At 38.9% G+C, this 19,477-nt stretch overlaps 1 protein-coding gene across 3 annotated transcripts in view; it reads left to right on the plus strand.

The window, feature by feature from the left end:
- Positions 1–809: 809 nt before the first annotated feature.
- The window catches only part of slc13a1 (solute carrier family 13 member 1), a 51,874-nt gene continuing 33,206 nt past the window's right edge, over positions 810–19,477 (plus strand). Inside the window, exons 1-4 of one of the 3 annotated variants that reach the window (XM_008411240.2) lie at positions 810–842; positions 4,352–4,495; positions 9,768–9,896; positions 16,327–16,463. In XM_008411240.2, coding sequence (XP_008409462.1) covers positions 4,391–4,495; positions 9,768–9,896; positions 16,327–16,463 — 371 coding nt within the window. In that variant the 5' untranslated portion in view covers positions 810–842; positions 4,352–4,390. Of the gene's footprint in view, positions 843–3,596; positions 3,684–4,351; positions 4,496–9,767; positions 9,897–16,326; positions 16,464–19,477 lie in introns of those variants that run through there. The other 2 variants (XM_008411239.2, XM_008411241.2) reach the window with 2 other exon arrangements.

Consider the following 19,477-nt stretch of genomic DNA (forward strand, 5'->3'; position numbering starts at 1 on the left):
GGTTAGACGCGATGACACAGGGACTAATTAACACCCAGAAAACCAAATCCTTACATCCAAGGGTTCACAGAAAAACCCAATACACCTAAAACATAGTAGACTTCACTGCCTCATTTAAGGTCAGAGTTCATTATTCAATGTTTAGACACTCCTGTGGCCTTACTCCTTGTCTAAATAGCCCAGGGCCCTCCGTGAACTTAGTTTCCTTCCATGCTGTTTGCATTGTGATGGTGGGACCTGGTGGGAGGGGTTGGTCTAGACAGGAGACCCATATGTCCAGCATAAGAAAACTATTATCTGATATTTGTGTCAGCCAGTCTTTCTCTTTCTGTCTTTCATGTCTTTCAGCTATATGAATACATGTTCATACAGCTGATTTTTAGTTTATGTGTAATTTGGGTTTGCAGGACCTTCTGTTTTAGAATAGTAAGTACCACTCTTTAACTTTTGTCTCCTGTTTTTTGAACCTGCCCCCAACTGCAACTCTTTCCATTCCATAACCCTTTCTGACATGTGATAAGATCCTCCTTTCATACCATTGACCAATATTTTTTTCTCATTCACTGCTTAGTTTTGGTGATTACTGATATTAGCTATGAGTCAAAGGTCATGTATTAAAGTTGGCAACTGTTTAACCATTTCTTCATGACTTCAAGATAAAAAGTTAAAGGATACCCAATGTCCTGAAACTCCAAGAATGAAAACATTTTCCTTTTTTCGCGGAAGATAAATATGTTTATTTTTTCTGTTTTCTCTGAGTTTATATTTTAAGCTGAGAACTAAAAGTAGAAGTGGGTGCTCTCACACTCATACAGATCCCTGGCTGTCAAGTAGGCAGTAAGGTAAGGTCATAAAGTCTCATTATTCTAAGATAATATCCAAACTTGGCTGACATTTCATCAACACCACATAGTTATCAAGACTTGGTCATGCATGTACAAATGCTCTAGAAACAAAGACAATGTGTTACTTAATGGAACTGATTAAAAAAAAAAGCAGATTAAATCATTTTAGTCTTAGTTTTAACTTGCTGTTTTATTCGAGCAGTTGAAAGATTTCATTTTTGTGCCTGAGGAGAACAGAGCAGGTGGAATGAGTTCACAAACCAAAATGTTTTTAGTGGTAGTGAACTTTTAACTGAATGGAGAAAAAAAGTTCTATCTTTTTTTGTAGAAATATTAAATCTAGATTAAATAGCTGATGCCAATCCTTCTCTCTATCCATGTACATTTATTGTTTGGATTTTTACCTTTCTGATTTTGAACTTTTCTAATTTTATGGAGCTATTTCTGTTTATTGTTGTGCAATTAACAGTTCCACATTCTTCATCACTTTTGAGAGTGAAAAGTTGTATGTTAGAGAAACATGTTGTCTTTAAACCACAGACTGCTGGAACTAAGTTGAGGATTATTTTGTCTTCTAACTTTGTTAATGACAGTGATGGCTGGTCATCTTCAAAGTTGATGACCAGTTGACATGATATGATGACTGCTGTGTCAAGGCTGTGTTTCATCCTCTCACAGCAGTTAGCAAAGGACACACCAACATACACACTCACAATTAAGAACCAGTTAACTAACAGTCCTGTCTGTCATGATGTGTGGTGGTTGGAGGTGAGAAAGACACCAGTGAACCCAGGTAGTAATGATGAAAGTTATGATTCAAGAACCAGGAAAACAAACTCAAAATGACAGCAAGCACTGGGAGCAAACAGACAAATGAATGAATTTAGACAAGGACCCGACAAGAGACAAAGACAACAGGTGGACTTAAATACATGAGGAGGGTAATCAGGAAACTAGACACAGCTCGGATCAATCAACAGCGAGGACAGGACAGAGACTCACAGGGAAACAGGACTAAACACAGAAAATCTCAAAATAACTACACAGAAAAACACAGATCACAACACTGTCCTGTGTTTGGACTGTGGGGGGAAGCCAGAGTAGCCAGAGAGAACCCATGCATGCGGCACTACCATATTGTAGCCTGTTGAACCAATTCATGTCTATTCATTTAGGAGAGTACTATTAAGCAGTCACCTCTTTACTTTATCTGCACCATTTACCTTATGTAGAATTCAGGTTTTCAAATTTGTTTTCTGAAGGACAAACTAACAACCTCTGACGTTCTGCTGGACTTGGTCTCATGTGGTCTTCTTTTAGTTTGATTAGCTTTAGCTAACGCTGCAGTGGTGTTCTGAATATATTACAATGTTCCAATAATGTTTGACAAGAGGTAAAAACAATATTTGGTCATAAACTTGTCCTGTGTCTTTTGGGCAAAGGGTGTAAAATCTGTAATCTCTTAAAATCTGTAAGAGCAATGAGCTCTTCACATCACAYCATAGCTTATAAATTACAGAGTTACTTTGAAGAGAAATGGCTGTTCCAGGAAATAACGCAGCACTTCACCAGCCCACCTGTGTGTAGTCTGGAGCAGCTGTGTGTGGATGCGCTCTTACTGGAGACAGAGTCTATGCCAGTAAACTGGGGGAGGGAGATCAGAACTCGGTAAGAAACGTAAYCGGTTATTTACAGTGGGAAAAAAGTTTCCTGTTGATCTTTTGCATGCCCAGTCAATAGGCCTATGCAGCTGTTGGTATCCATTACGCAAAGAAGAAAATGCAACAATGACTAAAAAACAGAAGAGAGCAGACACACTGGCAGCATGTTGCACCAGTGAAAGCAAAAGTTAGCTGACATGAAATAATAATAACGAGGCATCAAAGGTAAGATGAGATGTGTTTTTGTGTGTAATATTCTGAGCCTTTGGTACTGAAATGGAAGTGACTGGAATCATTGTAGTGAATTGGTTTAACTTTACACACGAAACATGTAGATTCTTTTGTTTTGGTTTTGCTGTCTCCTGATTGGTTGTAACTCACAGAAAAACAAGAAAAGGTCCAGATTTATCATCCCACGTTTTTTATTCTGCTGGTTCTAGAACTGATGGAAGTTTCAGGGATGCAGATTTTAAGACATTAGCTGATTTTATTAATGATGGAAACCTTGTATCAAACAYATACATAAAAACAAAATCCATATTCTCGCCCAGACACATGAGGAGATTGTCATGATGTAACTTTCAGCCACAGACACAACTCTGGTAACTGGATACACTTTTTGTCACAGACCAGAGGAGATTTTCCTCTTCAGATTAATTCCATGAAAACTGGTTACRTTTTAAATTTAAAGCTTTTTGTATGTCAGATCTGTAAAAAATAAATAAAAAGACGTACATCTCAATGTTTGCAGAAATTTACAATAAACTTCACTTTCTAGCATACAAAGAGCTTGGCTGAATCTACATATCTACAAATAGTGATGTGCACAGCTGTTCCCCACTGTGCACATCACCAGTTGAAACCAGTATGAATACAGTAATTGAAGTGCTATTCCAATATAGAGATAGTGAATGTGTATCTGTTGGCAACACTGTCCAGTTTTTTTTCAACAGTTTTTATGATGGTGCCTTTGAACGCTGAGTGAAATGCTTGTGTCTGAAGCAATGTGTTAATGATTACTAAGACAAGCTGACAATAGCTGTTAAAAAGTACTTCAAAGAAAGAAGTGGATCATAGATTATTTCTGAAAAGGAGGGCTGCTGCTTTAGACCAAGTCCTCTGATGAGCAGGGGGCAGGATTGTCTCATAGTGAGGACGATAGTGAGGACGGCACAAGGTGAGAATAAACCTAATGATGAAATCTGAAATGGTTGTGATTGTACATACCTGTTCTATTTCTTTATGTTCCTCTGTCTGTTTCAAGTTTACTAGATTAACCCTTGTGCGTGCGAGGACTGGCAAACGTAGAGGACTGTGGCAAATGATACAAGTTTTACGTGTGTGSGGTCGGTTGGACCCCATTTCCAATCCCAAGGGTTAATTCATTATTGAGTTTGAAATATGTAAATAATGTATGAAATGAGCCACCACTGCTGATGGTTGAAAACCTCACAGTTCTTCTCTCTGACCAAAATTTTAAAAAATTACAGTTACGTTTTATTTTTACGTTTTATTTTAGGTAAACTATGATTACTAATATTCTGTATGTGGTACATAAGAAAGGAAACCTAAACCTATACCATTATAGGTTTACAGGTAACATGGGTTACCAAAAAGGTACCCCATGTTTCCTTCTTTTTTGTGACATTTCCAAATGTTTTCAGTACAACTGTTTTAAACCCAACACAAATTTATGTGTGTTGCTGTCAAGATAACCACCGATTACTGAGGTTTGAAGGTATTACACAAGAAAACTAGATATGGCCACAGAACTTGCATCATGTTCTTGTCATATGTTCAGATCAACCTGACTGGCGTGTTAACCACCCTACATGCTTTTTAAAGTTTCACAGCAAGAACTACACAAAAAGGAAAGAAGAGAGAATGCTGAGGAGTGTGGGCAGAGGGCTGTGGAACTATCGCAGATTTATCTTCGTCATCCTCATTCCGCTGCTGCTGCTTCCTCTTCCACTGGTCATCAGGACAAAGGTCAGTCTCCATGAGTCCAGCATCTGATCTTCAGCCTTTAGATTAGATTGTAACTTGACAAATTTAATAACAAATGTGGTCTTATTCCTTAAGGCCACATTTTTGTGCCTTAAGGAATATATATACACTGTTCAGTGCAAAATTATTCAATCCCTGGGAGATTTGGGTTTAAAATTATTTTAGTTTTATCATAAATGTTTGTTTCTAATAGAAAATGAGAAAACAATATCAAAAGAAAATAAAAGCAGTGTTAATTTTGAAAACAATGTTCGTTTTATTTTTTTAAATGCCATGTAAAAAATTATTTATATCCTTGTCAATAATCAATAAAAAAAATCTTTATTAGCATTAGAACTGTAGTAATTTGTAGACCATTAATTGAGGACTCTGACAACACCTAATCTTTAGCCAAAGGTCACTTCAGAATAATCTTTTATTATTCTGAAGTGACCTTCACCGGATACCATACATTTACATAACCTGCCTCTGGTACGGAACGCCCAGAGGACCATAACACACCACATCTCMCCTTCCCCAAAGTAGTGATAAAATTTTAAACAAAACATGGACTACCTAACTAACAGCATACAGTCTGTCTGACACTTACAGATCACTGAAAATACTGAATACTTAAAATGACATACATAATAACAATAACATTTGAAACAGGTTTTAAATGTTCTGCATTATTGGACATAATCTTTGAGCCATGCTGGTGCCTTCACCTCCCTCCTTGGATGAACCCTTTTCACATTCTCCCCCACTCTCACTTCTGGTGTAGCTGTCTGTTCTGTGTCCCCCACATTCTCTGTAGGCCTATGAATGTCTGGTAAGGGTCTGAGATGTGCCTTGTTTCTCCTCACCACCTCTGAATTGGTCTCCACGACAGGAATGAGGAGTGTCTGCTTCTCTCCTGGGTGTTTGTAATCCAGACGCGCTGACCTGCTTTTAGCTCTGGCCTGTTCCCCGCTCTATGTCTTTTGTTGTAGGCCAGTATCTGTGCCTGTTTTAACTCTTTGTCCTTGTCTGCAACTTTCTTTTGGTTTGGCCACTGTGGTTTAAGTTGACTGGGTGAGAGTGGCAAGGGTGAGCGCAACCTTCTGCCCATCAGGAGCTCAGCCGGTGAAGGGCCTTGATTCAGAGGCGTAACCCGGTATGCCAACAGGGCCTTGTATAGGTTGGTGTTCTTCTTCAAGAGGCTTTTCACCATTTTCACCGCCCTCTCTGCCTCCCCGTTACTCTGAGCGAAGTGTGGACTACTGGTGACCTGTCTGAAGTCATAGTCTGTGGCAAAAGAGGAGAAAGAGCTAGAGGAAAACTGAGGTCCATTATCTGTTATCAGTATTTCAGGCACCCCATGTCTAGCAAAAATAGATTTCAAGCCAGTAATAATTCCTGCTGATGTAGTTATAGATGTCTTCATTATTTCAATGTTTCTTGAATAGTAGTCTGCTACCAGTAAATAACAGTCATTTTCCCAGTAAAATATATCTGCCCCAACTTTCTGCCAAGGCCGCTTAGGCAGCTCTGAGGATATCATTGGCTCTGGGTGTAGCTGTTGGTACTTAATACATGTCTCGCACTGGCCCACAACTTTTGTGATTTGGGCACTCAGGCCTAACCACCACACAGATTGCTGAGCCCTCAGCTTGCAACTGGATATCCCCATATGTCCCTTGTGCAGCCGGGTAAGCATTTCATTTTGAAATGTCTCTGGAATGACAATACGTCGTCCTTTCATCAGAAGATCACCATTCATGTGTAACTCGCCTTGGTGAATCCAATAAGGCTTCAGCTGCTGCGACAGTTCCTCTTGTCGTGGCCAGCCTCTTTGGCACTAGCGGATCAGCTGACTGCAGATGGCGTCCTGCCGCTGATGGTCAGCTATCTGCTGGAGTTTGGACTGAGATGCAGGTAGGTTATCACGTACTGTGTTAATGAAAATCTGTACTTCTCCTTCCATCTGTGTTTCTTCTGCTGCCAGTGGACGCCTTATCGGGGCCCTGGACAGTGTATCTGCTGTGATGAGGACCTTTCCAAGTACATGTACTATGTTGTATATAAATCTAAGCAGTCGCAGCCGGAATTGCTGAATCCTGGGAGGTAAGTCATCCAGTGCTTTTGTCCCTAAGAGTGCAAGGAGGGGTTTGTGGTCAGTTTCTATTGTGAACTGTACTCCGATGAGGTATGAACTCAATCTCTCGCAGGCCCAGGTGACGGCTAGTGCCTCTTTTTCAACCTGGGCATATCGTTGCTCTGTTTCAGAGAGGCTTCGGGAAATGTAGGCAACTGGACGCCACTGCATATTTTCCTCTCTCTGCATTAAGACTGCCCCAAGGCCAAAAGACGAGGCGTCCGCTGATACCTTTGTCTTGGCTTGTGGTCTGTATTGAGCCAAGACTGTTGGTGATGCCAGCTCATTCTTGAGCTTGTCAAAGGCTGTCTGCTGCATGTGACTCCAGGTCCAATCATTGTCTTTTGCCAGCAGATCTCTGAGTGGTTTGGTATAATCTGCAAAGTGAGGGAGGAATTTTGCAACATACGTCACCATCCCCAAAAACCGCCTAATGTCTGCTGCGTTCTGTGGGACAGGCATGTCTGTAATCGCTCTGATTTTCTCAGGGTCTGGTTTAATGCCTGCTGCACTGACGTTATGTCCTACAAACAGAATGTCTGACTGTGCAAAGGTGCATTTCTCATTTAGTGTTAGTCCTGCCTCTTGGAGTCGCGTCAGGACAGCTGTGAGCCGTTCATCATGCTCTGCTTCATTCTTTCCTGACACAAGGGCATCATCTCCATGGCATATAACGCCATCAAGGCCGGCCAAGAGCTGGGACATGCGTCTTTGAAAATGTTCTGGGCCTGAATTTATCCCAAATGGTAGCACATTGAAGCAGAAGCGGCCAAAGGGAGTAATGAATGTTGTTAGTTCCCTACTTTCTAGTGCTAATGGAATCTGCCAAAAGCCACTCCGTGCATCCAATTTTGTGAAATATTTTGCACCATTCAGCTGTGCGAGATATGTCTTTCTCTGCACACACTTTCAATAAGCCTGGTAAGGTCGACACAAAGTCTACGTTTGCCATTGGGTTTTGGGACTACCACTATCCCACTTCTGACACCATGTAGTAATTTGTAGACCATTAATTGAGGATTCTGACAACAGCTAATCTTTAGCCGGCCGGCATCTTTTATTATTCTGAAGTGACCTTCACCGGATATCATACATGCACATAACTAGCCTGTGGTACGGAACGCCCAGAGGACCATAACACACCACAAGAACTATTAAGTACATTTTATTTACATAGCACCTTTTACAAGCCACAACATGCTTTACAAAATGGAAGATATAAAAACACAGAAGATAAAAGAGAAGGAGAGATAACATAGCAAACAGTGTAGAACTATAAAAATCAGTCTGAACAAATGTGTCTTTAGCTGCTTTTAAAAGTATTATGAGAATCAAGGCAGTGAAAAGTTGGAAACAATGCATTCCCTGTCTGGGACTTTCTTTCCTCTGCTCCTAAAATGAGTCCTTGGGACCATTAAAACCCTTTAACTGGATGATCTGAGGCTGTGAGAAGCAGGACAGAGATAAAGACAAGGACTTTAAAAGTAAGGAAGACAGTTTTTAACAAAGCTCTAGACTTTAAGGAACCAACATAAAGAAATTAAAATTGAACCTATGTGCTCTACTTTTAYGTATTACAGCAGCATTCTGAACTGTCTACAGACCATTAAGGTCCTTTACTCTAATAAAGCACATTGAACAACTTACAGTAATCCAGACTGAATAAAATAAAAGCATGGATAATCATCTTTCATCTTGGCCATTGACACCATCGCCTATAAAAACCTATAAAAAAAAATTAGTTTCTGATTGATGTGCAAAAATAGCACTGCAGTGACATGGCAGAATCAAAACGAATACCTAAGTTTCTGAGGTTTGGTTTATCAGAAGATGTCAATATACCAAGGATAGGTTTAGAGTTGATTTATTTCTGTTATATGAGCAGTAATTAAGGTTTCAGTTTTATCATAATTAATTTGCAAGAAATTATCACAGATCCACTGTTTGATATTGCCAACACAATTTATTAAGGAGGATAACTCTGCGATATTCAGAAGGTTTGAAGGAACAATATAATTGAATATCATCAGCATAGAAATAACACACATGTGAAAACTGATTTATTATTTGGCCTCTGGGAAAATATACAAAAGAAAGAAAATAAGTTCTAATACTGAGGTGCACCACACAGCAGGCTGTTGGATTCTTGCAGAAACACTAAATATTTTTCCAGAAAGTCGGGAGACAAATCCTCATAGACCGACTACAATATGAGGTTTGGCACTTGCTTGTAGCCTGTTAATCAAAATACTGTGTTCAACAGTTCCAAAGGTAGATGTTATATCTAGGGCCATCCCCATGAATTCTCCAGTCAGCTGACATCAAAATACCACTTTATATAATGCAGTCTCCATGAGTTTCTGATGAGACTCAATGTCCAACATTAATTTTGTCTCTGGAGCGGAGCTTTTGAAAGCTGTCAAATGCCTCATATTTTCCTTGTAAGAAATTAATTGCTCTGCTACTACTTTATCAAGAAGCTTTGACAAAAACAGGATCTTGAAGAATGGTCTGTAGCTGTGTAAAATYCAAGTTAGCCTTTTTTAAATAATGCTCAAGACAGCATGCTTAATATGCTCCACAGCAGGGAAGTTGTCATTCCTTTACAGTTAGATGACCATTTTCGTCAGGAACAGAATGGTACCATGACAACCAGTAGACATCAGTGCAACTTTACGATGACCTTTCTCTACTATTTCCCACCAAGTAGCATCTCCATTACTGCCAATAGGTCTTAATATTAAAAGAACACAGGAAATCCCATTGACCCAGGAGAAGAAGCATGTGGACATTTTCATCTCTCCAGGAAGTGCTGGAGGTAAAAGCAGGATGAAGGCCCTCATTGGGAAGGCGAGGTCTGAGTTCTACCTGCTAAAGACTGACTTGAACCATGGGGATGTGTCTCTGTGAACAGCAGTTCATGTTGCAACCAAATGAAGAGGAGGACACAGATTGGTGATCACTCCTCAGTGGTCTTGGGCTCAAAGGGAGATAGGGGCACTGATGATGATGTGTTTAGGTATGGGAGAGAACATGTAAACTCCACAGAGAACTATTCAGAATTCAGACTAGCAGCTGTCCTGATGCAATAAAAGCAGTTCAATAAAGTAAGAATTTTTTTGTCTTTTTACCATTTAGGTAGCAGAATGTGCCTTTGTCTTGCTGCTCATGGCTGTGTTCTGGGTGACAGAGGTGATTCCTTTGTCTATGACTGCCATGCTCCCTGCCCTCCTCTTCCCCATGTTCGGCATTATGAAGTCATCCAATGTGAGTCAATTTTAAAAAGAAGAGRATTTCATTCTGTCTGTGAAGTTAGTTGTTTTTTATGCAACAGATTCCACACTTTATTTATTAAATAATTAATTATGTAATATTATATAATTATTTGTTATTATAATTATTATAATTATTATATCATATATAAATATTTATTTCATTATTTTATTTTCTGAGTAACAAATCAAATTTTCTCTGCACTCAGTTTGTTTTTAGATGAACATATTTCCATCTGCATCCTTGGCCATCTATAAAGTATATTCTTTTATATTTATCACCTTGTCTCTCAGTGTTGAGGAGTAATTTAAGGCCACTTCTCTGTCCAAAATTGATTGATTTAATTGGAGTTTGAAAACCTTATCTGTCAAATGACCTCACATCAGGTTTAACTCAGAGACTGAAATATAAACTTGTTTTGTTGTTGCAAACAAGCCCAAACCATCAACCTTTCACCACCACGCTCCACATTCGCACAAACGTGGTTCTTCTCAAATGCTGTTTTTGTTTTTTTTCCTAGTATTTTTGCTCTGCTCTCATTGGTACCAAGAACAATACACAATTTGTTTTTGTAACACAAATTAGCAACACTAATTATAGTTAATAGTTAAATTTGTCTAATTGCTCCTTGCCCCCAAGTGCCCTTCTGGTCAATTTATTTATTTATTTTTGTTGGTCTTATTATTTCCTAAGCCCTCTTCTGACATATAAAAACATGTACTAAAATTCTTTGCTTTTTTGTTTCTTTTTTGTATAACATAATAAGCCGGTCACCTTGTTACCTTTGACCTTTTGCCCGTGACGCATGACCCAGTTGCCTCTCGCGCAGTGAGATAAGGCGGCTAACTGGAGCTCAACGTAGTGAACGTTCCAGATTACAGAACAGATTTTGGTGATTTGAAAAAAAACGTTTTTGGTGAATAAAGTGTAGTAGACTTGCTGCTTGTCAGATGACGGAAAACGTTGAAGTATCGTTTCTGCTTCAGCTCGGAGTCGCGGTTTAAGCAGAGAGGTAATGAAATACAACAGACACTGACAGGCCTCTGCGTCTGCCTTTCTCTGAAGAACTACTGAGGGGAGGAGACAGCCAGGTGAGGAGAAACTGTTCTTATCTATCCATTCAGTATAAATATCATACAGACATTAGGCTGTTGTTGATGTGCTATTAGCTAGCTGTTAGCTCATGACTTTGCTAGCAAAGCTAGATAACTTAAAGCTTCTTCCCTGTATCGCTAATGATATCAGTCATTCTTTAGTATCGCTTATGCAATAAGGGCACATCGCCCATTCAAAACTTATCATCTCCATAATAGATATGTCTTCTAATTTCCTTTTGTAGCAGGAAGACGCCTGCCCCAATATTCAAAACACCTGGCCCCTAATTACCTCATGATGGGTGGAGAGTAAGTCTTGTTCTCTCTGGTCACGAACCTTGAGCCTACTGGCAGTGTATTTCCTTGGGTGCAATTCCCAAGGTGGCGTTGTTGACAACTTCTGGTTACCCTGTGAGGAGCAGAGTATCGGACTCCTACCTTAGTGTTGCCACACTTTGCTGCATAATGTATGCTTAAATAAAAGTCCAACAAGGATATTCATTTAGAATTAAAAATAACTCACCCTGAATTACCATGATAGACATAATGTATGTAATAAAAGTGTCATTGATGAAGGGAAAAAAACTCAACCCAGACTTTAAGTTTAGGGTYTGGTTCACAGAGGATGAAGTTAAATTTGTTTCCCAATTATTCAATGAAAAAAAAAAACTAACCTCAGTTAAGTAAAATAAAATTGTAATCAAAACTTTTGGAATTGTAATGATTCCTTTTAAAAAAAGTTTTGTTTAAAAGACTATTTTAAAATTAAGTAACTAATTTTTATCAAACATTAACTTTTATTTGCACACATCATAAATCTTTTGTTGGGATTTTAGGCCCTGCTCATGACGTCATGTGAGAATCACAAGTAAAACTTTGAGTCACAAACAAAAACTTAGAATAGCAAGAAAAGATTTCTGTCAAGCGCAAATAAGTTTGTTTTGCAAAAAAAAGTTAACTTCATGAGACAAAAATGTGTGATTTAAATTTAAAAAAGCATTTTTTAAGCAAAACTCAGTAGGCTTTTCTCATGGTGACATTCATTAACAATTAAATATTTGCTTTTTTCATTTTTCTGCAGTTCCACGTTAAAGTTTGATGCAGCTCTGCTGTCCTGAATGGACCRTCTTCATCTCCACTGCAGCAAACAGGCAGATCTGTTTTATAGATTACAGTCACTAAAAGGTTGCATTGTGCCCTTGTTTATATTTTAATAGTGTAATTATGTAAAGATAAAATATGTCTGGTGATCCAGCTCTGATTTACATATCTTGCTAAATTGCGGGTTTGAATATTGCAAAACTTTCCTATAACAAAATAGACCTGCAGAAAGAAATTACTAATAAAATATCTTACATATGCATAGTTGTATGCTCTATATAGAGATTCTCTTTACCTTTGATTGTATATCTCACAATTTTGTAATTTATCATTGTTTATTAAACTCTGAAAGCTGAGAGGCTTTAATATTCTGTCCTAGAATGAGGTTAGATGGGCACTTTTTTGTTGTTGCGCACCTGGCCCTKTAGTGGCCTCTGCACKGMCCTGAATTTAACTAATACTCATATGAACATTAGTTAAATTAGTTCCTGTTTTGTCTTGTAAGGTCCCTATAATTGATCCCACCTCTTTCTTGTTCCCCTGATTATTTCCCCTGTGTATTTAAGGGCACTGATAATGATGTGTTTGGGTATGAGAGAGAACATGTAAACTCCTCAGAGAAAGATCTAACCTGTGGAGACAGTGGAGACACCTTACCTGTCTCCTCCGTTCCCTGCTGGATCCTTGTCATAGTTGTCGTTGTTGCCGTCATAATTGTCTTGGCACATTGTGTGCAAACCTGAGTTCCTGTTCTTGTCTCGTCACTCACCTGTGGTTCCTGGCTTTCACATTAAACACATTTCTCCACTTCATCCTGGGTCTTACACAGTCAATCTTCATCATCACAAAACCACAATTAATGACAGATTTGTGTAAATGCAACTTTTGTAGCCCTAAATCATGCTAACATGTTGTATTTCAAGAACCAGTGGGGGAAGAGGGCAGGGAGTGGGATTGAGCCCCTGCCCCTTTTATCTTTGATGCCCCTACTGCCCTTTTCAGTTTTTTTTTTGGGAGGGGGGGGGGCTGTTTTAAAAAAATAAATAAATTTAATCTGCGTGCCAGGAAGCTGCTTGTGCCCCTCAACAATAATTTTTAGGTAAATACTGTATGATAATTAATAAATATTCATAAATTGGTCTGGCATCCCTCAGTCTAATAATGACTTGGTCTCATAATGAGGATTCTCAGTTCCTCTGCCTCCATGTTGTTAAGACACTGGGCACATGGTGAGGAKGGGGGTGGATCTGCACCCTCTAACTATCAAATTATGGGCAAGGATATTTATTTTCAACATACGTTGTTTGTGAATAAAAACAGGTCTGTCGGGTAGAAGTTAAAAAAACTGTCTTTATTTTTTTATAATTGTCCTCGGAATAGCAGAAAGCCTCCCCTCTTTCCTAAACACAGAAATGGTTCAGCTGCAGAGAAAACTTCCCCAGTGCTGGACTAAATGCCCAGTTCGCTACAGACAGCCTGAATCGGTCCCAMTGTGTGGACCGGAACCAGATATCCTGATATAGAGAAATGGTACTGCGACTGCCACCGCAACAGACCTCAGACCCCCAGTACCACCTGCTCACTCTGTTCGCTCTCTGCTTCACCTTAACCTAATGTTACTACCAGGCGGTTCGCACCACTGACGGTATCTGGGCTCAAGGTGAGCAACTGTGAATAGAAGTTGCTGCAGAAGCTCAACTGCTAAAGAAAGATTCAGGTCATAGCATTTGGAATTCTCAAAATATCATGTAAACATCAGCAAAAATACKTTACCAACTATTTGGACCACAGAAACAAACAAACATGCCACAATTAAAGAGGCAACAGACAGGGAGGTCCAGTTAGTCCCACCCTCTTTGCGCTTGCCATTGAGTCCTTGGCAGAGGCAATCAGAAAAAAATCCCAATATTAGTGATTTCGAGATTGGCTCTGACATACACAAGATTTCACTTTTTTCTGGCCACATAATTTTATTTTGAACTAATACATAATACTCTGTCACCTTCAGGAACTACAGAGTAAATACAGTTCATTTTCCTGATACAAAGTTTAGCTGGAAAACTGAGGTTTTGTCAATGTCTGTATTTGACTACAGTAAAGTTAAAAACATGTCTAGCTTCAAATGGTCCCCTGAGGGTTTAAAATATTTATGGGTGTTTGTTGATAGTAACCTTAAAAATCTCTTTAAACTTAACTTTGTGATGCTCCTAAAAAAAGAATCAAAAATAAAGTATTCTTTAAAAAAAATAAGATTGGTTATCAACCAGAAAATTGCAATCGGTGCACCGCTGCTTTCTTTTTAAAATAACGATCTTTCATTAGAGCGGTTGATTACTGTAAGCAATAAAATGACCATTACTACAAATAAAATGTATTTAGTAGTCAATAAAGAAATACTTGAACGTGTTAAATATTCCACAGAAGATTCCTAATGAAGAAAAACTTGACAATGTTCTCTATCCATCCTTTTATCTTTTTTTATCTTTCTTCATTTCTATCTTTGTCTGTCTAACTTTCTTTTTCAATTTTTATCAACTGTATCTTTCTCTGTAATTATCAGGTTTATTACCTTACCAAGCTCAGATTGACAGATTACCCTAACCCTCTGACACCCAAACCTGGTCAAACTTTTATTTGATAATGGATGCATTCAGTTGCGTGTCAGGGCATTACACACTGGAGCTATTTTGTACACTTGGCCCTTTGCCATATATATGAATAGGAGATTTCCTCCAGCTAGTTGCGCTTTTTTAAGTTTGCGTTGAGCAGTCGCATTACTTTTCTGTGATTTCTGCTGTTCTCTTGCTGTTTCAAATGTTCTATTGCATGTGTTGAGCCATGGAAATCCATTTCAAAGCATCACTGACTTTTAGCATCGTTAGAAATACACTTTGCACTTGTAGCTTGCAAGCTGGCTTCCAAAGCGCAATCTGGAGAAGAGTCATTTCTGATCTTTGTAAACCCATTCCGATGCTTTAAAATTAACATCCATATTTTGACAGCTCCCTGCTTCTTGCTCAGCCCAGTAAGCCCACACGAACTCATCAGTTTTTACCCAAAGCGCAGGATCAGTACTGTACAGCTTATCGATGAAGAAGACTGCGCTTCCACCAACGCCGCAGGTCCCAGGTCAGACACAGCTCCAAGTTCTGGTGGGGCAATAAAGCCACTGTTGGCATAGCTAACGTTTTGAGAAATGGAGAGGGACAATAGATCTGTTCCATGTCCAATATGAGGTTTAAAAAAGCTTGGATATTTTATTTATTACCTCCTTGTCCCACTCTTACCTTTCTTTCTTGCCTTTGCTCTGCTGTAAGACTGGAGCCTCAGTAAGCTCATGCTAAAATCTGGGCTTGCCAAGGAGACACCTAAGACATGCAGAACAGGGGGCTTGATGACCAGGGTTGGGAAACACTGCTTGTGGTGGAGACCAGTTGTTCCATCCCTTTATTGACATACCAAATGCTTTGTGTTTCAGTTCTTTATTTCAGTTACATTGTTACATTTAGTAAAACATTCTTTTGGGCAGAGGGAACAATATGGGGGAAATGTCAGTTTGTTTCTGATCATTTCTATTGGTTTAATTTTAGGTTAATTGCTTACCTTTTCAGGTGTGTCTTCTCAGCACGTTGGAGTAGCAAAGGGAGACAAATGCTCCAGGTGCTGCTGAAAAGCTGGAGCATACCATTTTCAGTCAGGAGGGGTAATGCTCTGAGGAGTTACATTAAGTTAAATTTATTATTTGATGTATTTTAGTTTACTTCTAATGATTTGCATGCATGTAAATATTTGTTGGTACCATTTATTGTTTTTATGTTAGGTTTGTGTAAGCATTGTTTTTTTKTTTTTTTTTTTATCACCCCTTTACTTGGTATGAGTGGTGAAATTGCCTCAGGTATAAAAGCCAGTTTCTCGTCCCCAATATGAAATGGATGTCGGTACAAATGTAATCTGCAGCTGTGAATAAATCCACTTCAACTGCATTTTGTTGTCATGCCTCCTTTCTGAATGCTGAGCCTCCACTGGTCAAAGTGACACTGTTCTAATCTTTTCTTTAAGTCAGACATGGAGCCTAATAAAAGATCACATTCTGTTTATTATGTCTTGATAAAATCTTTGAATCGAAACATCATAATTAGATGTGTTTTCAACAGTTGCAGTTCTGATTTTATGATTTGGTTTATCACGTTATTACTGATTTTTATTAAAACTATCCATGTTGCTTTAAGGTGGCAAAAGAGTACTTCAAAGATTTCCACTTCTTGTTAGTGGGGGTCATCTGCCTGGCTACATCCATTGAGAAGTGGGGTCTTCACCGGAGAATAGCCTTGAGACTTGTCTCCATGGTGGGAGTCAACCCTGCATGGTGAGCACATCTCTAATAGACTGCTGGATTCTAGTACCTTTATTATTCAGGGGCCTCAAGCATGAAAAATTTGCGGTGCCGTATTACACGCACAAGTTGGCCTGTATAAAAATGAATGTGTCATGAAAGTTTGCCTAAATATACATACGAATTATATATAAATGTACATGGCGTGAAAATGTGTGGCAGCCACACAAAACTTTTTCTGTGGACAATAACAAATTAGGAGGTGCTACAAGTCGCCTAAATACACTGAAACGTACCGGATATTTTTTCAGGATTTTAATCTTTTATTGTTTAAACGTAAATGATGAAACTGAACAGCATTTATCCTCAGAAAACACACATACGCAAAATRAAATAAAAGGATTTGAAATCCTCACTTGAATGTAAATAGTACATTTCCTCAGTTTTTGTCTCATAAAGATGGAACACATTAGTCTGTGAGCTGAAGCGCATTAATTATCTGCGGGGTAATTACATTTTCACTGAAAAAGCAAGCATTTGGATCTCTTTACTTTCTTATTGTTCTGTCTGGAATTCTTTCTTTATGATTTATTAGGCCCGAGCGCTGCACTGCGAAGGCCTATTGTAATGGTAATGTTTCTTTTTTTTTTTTTCTTACCCCCAACAGAAGGGGCTTTTTGGGAGCTTTATCATATTCAAAAACTCACCAAACTTGGCGGATGCCTCAAGCCTGTGTGAAATTTACATGTTTTAAGGTTGTCGCAAAAATTCCAAAAGAACGCTCAACAGCGCCACCTGGAAATTTTCAAAAGACCCTCTGCTATGACCTTGCTTAATCGTAGAGACATTAAATTTGATACACCTGTAGAGCTCCCCAAGATGCACAGAAAGTACAATTAATGTCATAGTGCAACTCAAACAGGAAGTCGGCCATTTTGGATTGAAGTTCCAATTTTGACCCCATTTTGGCCGTTTACAGCCTTCGCATTTGATAAAACTTCTCCTAGGGATTTTGATCGATTGGCTTCAAACTTGGTCAGTTGGTTCATAAGGCATGGCCAATTAAAAGTTATCCAAACAGTGAGTTTTCGTGTATGCTGAAGGGGCGTTACCAGGGGACAAAGTTGGCCTACTCGCCATGAAACACGAAACTGTTATATCTCCTACACAAAAACTCAGAGGCACCAAACGTTCAATGATTAATCATCATTGAGTGCCCTACAGCACCCAATGGTCAAATGATGACATCACAAAGGCTACACCCCCTGAGAATAAGAAGTGTCATGTTTTACTGTGAATGGTAACTATCTGACCCCTTTGACCTAAACAACATGAAACTGTGTCCAGAGACAGAAGACAGGTTGGAATGATGTGGATTCCAACCTCGACTGGTGTGGCAAAGTGACCTGTAATGCCATTGCCATACGTTTGGTTCTAAATTCCACAGTTTCAAGCTGGGCTGCACTAAACTCACTGGGATGGATCCAACCCCTGACAGGAATCTATAACATTCTTTGGTGGGGGTGGCCTAATTTCTCTATCGCGCCCCCTAGAATATTTTAAATTATCAGCCTCAAGCCATGCTTTAACCTGCAATTATAAAACTTGGTACACATGTGTATCTTGTCAGGATGTACAAAAAAGTCTCTTGGAGCCATGGTCCAAATCCAACAGGAAGTCAGCCATTTTGTATCAACGCTATCACTTTCTCTTTTTTATAGATGTTGAATCTGATCAAACTCGTCCTACAGCTTTTCATATATATATACTCCTGATCAAAATCTTAAGACCAGTCAAAAAATTGCAAGAATTTGCATTTTGCACTATTGGATCTTAAGAAGGTTCTAAGTAGAGCTTCACAATGTTAAAGGAAAAAAATCAGTGCAAGAGACAAGAACTTTTGAGCGGGAAATTTTCTGAAAACTGCATTTACACTCAAAAAAGATTTTTTCAGCTGATCAAAAGTTTATTTTCTGTCCAGGACTTGGCATTGAGTGAGCTGCTAATAACATTAGCACTCTTAGGACTACCAAGCCAGGACATAAAAATAATATATCCTATCTTACATATGAAAACTTGTCTTTCTAAGTAACTGTCCAATAAAATGTCTGAAAATATAATTTAAACAATGAGATCGTTACCTGTTAGAAAGTGGGCGCTCCAGACTCTGACATTGTTAGTCTCTGCAATCTCTTGTTTTTAGTCGTAGATTGTTGATCCACTTTTCTCGTCTTTTTTCAGAAATTTTTTAAATTAACTCCCTTGTGACCAACTACCTTTGAAACAACAAAATAACGTTTATCTTTCTCTCTATTAGAACGGTTGGAACAACCGCACATGACACAGATGTTAGGCATTTTCAAGCTGGATCAACAGAAATAAACGGGTTGCATTTACTTCCTGCCCCCATCATCATTGGATGACGTTAGTGCTACACCATCTGAAACCCAGAAATATTAAGAATTCCCATAAACTAAATAGCATATGCAATTTTCAAACCACAAACTATTATATAGTTAACAGTTTATTATCTGCATGCAACAGTTTTTTTAAGTTCTCTTGGCTCTGTGGCCTTTATTTGATAGTTAATTGACAGGAAGGTGGGTAATAAGAGAAGGAATTGAACCTGCAACGGCTGCGTTGAAGACTAAGCCCTCCATGTGTGGGTTGTGCTTAACCCCTGCACTGCCACAGCACACCCTGCATGCAGCAGTTTTACTCAACTTACTCTACTTGTTTGGAAAAAACTTTTTTTTTTGCCTTTTTGCTGGTTTGCTCTCATGATTCTAATTTACACAGGGGTGCAGCACTGCACAGCATTAGCTCCAGGTGTAAAACCGGCACAAGCATCTTCATGCTAATACAAAGGCGGCTCGGTAAAACACGTTTCGCTATGTTAACAATGGATTGAATAGTTGTAGCAGCTGTAAAAAGTGCAGGAAACAACAGAGGACAAAGATACAATGCAGGAACCTTTATTGTATCAAATCGAGATAGGAACAATGCAAAGTTGGCAACTCTGTGGTGAAAAAAACAAACAAACAAAC

This window comes from Poecilia reticulata, linkage group LG6 (genome assembly GCF_000633615.1).
Source record: "Poecilia reticulata strain Guanapo linkage group LG6, Guppy_female_1.0+MT, whole genome shotgun sequence".
NCBI lineage: Eukaryota > Metazoa > Chordata > Actinopteri > Cyprinodontiformes > Poeciliidae > Poecilia > Poecilia reticulata.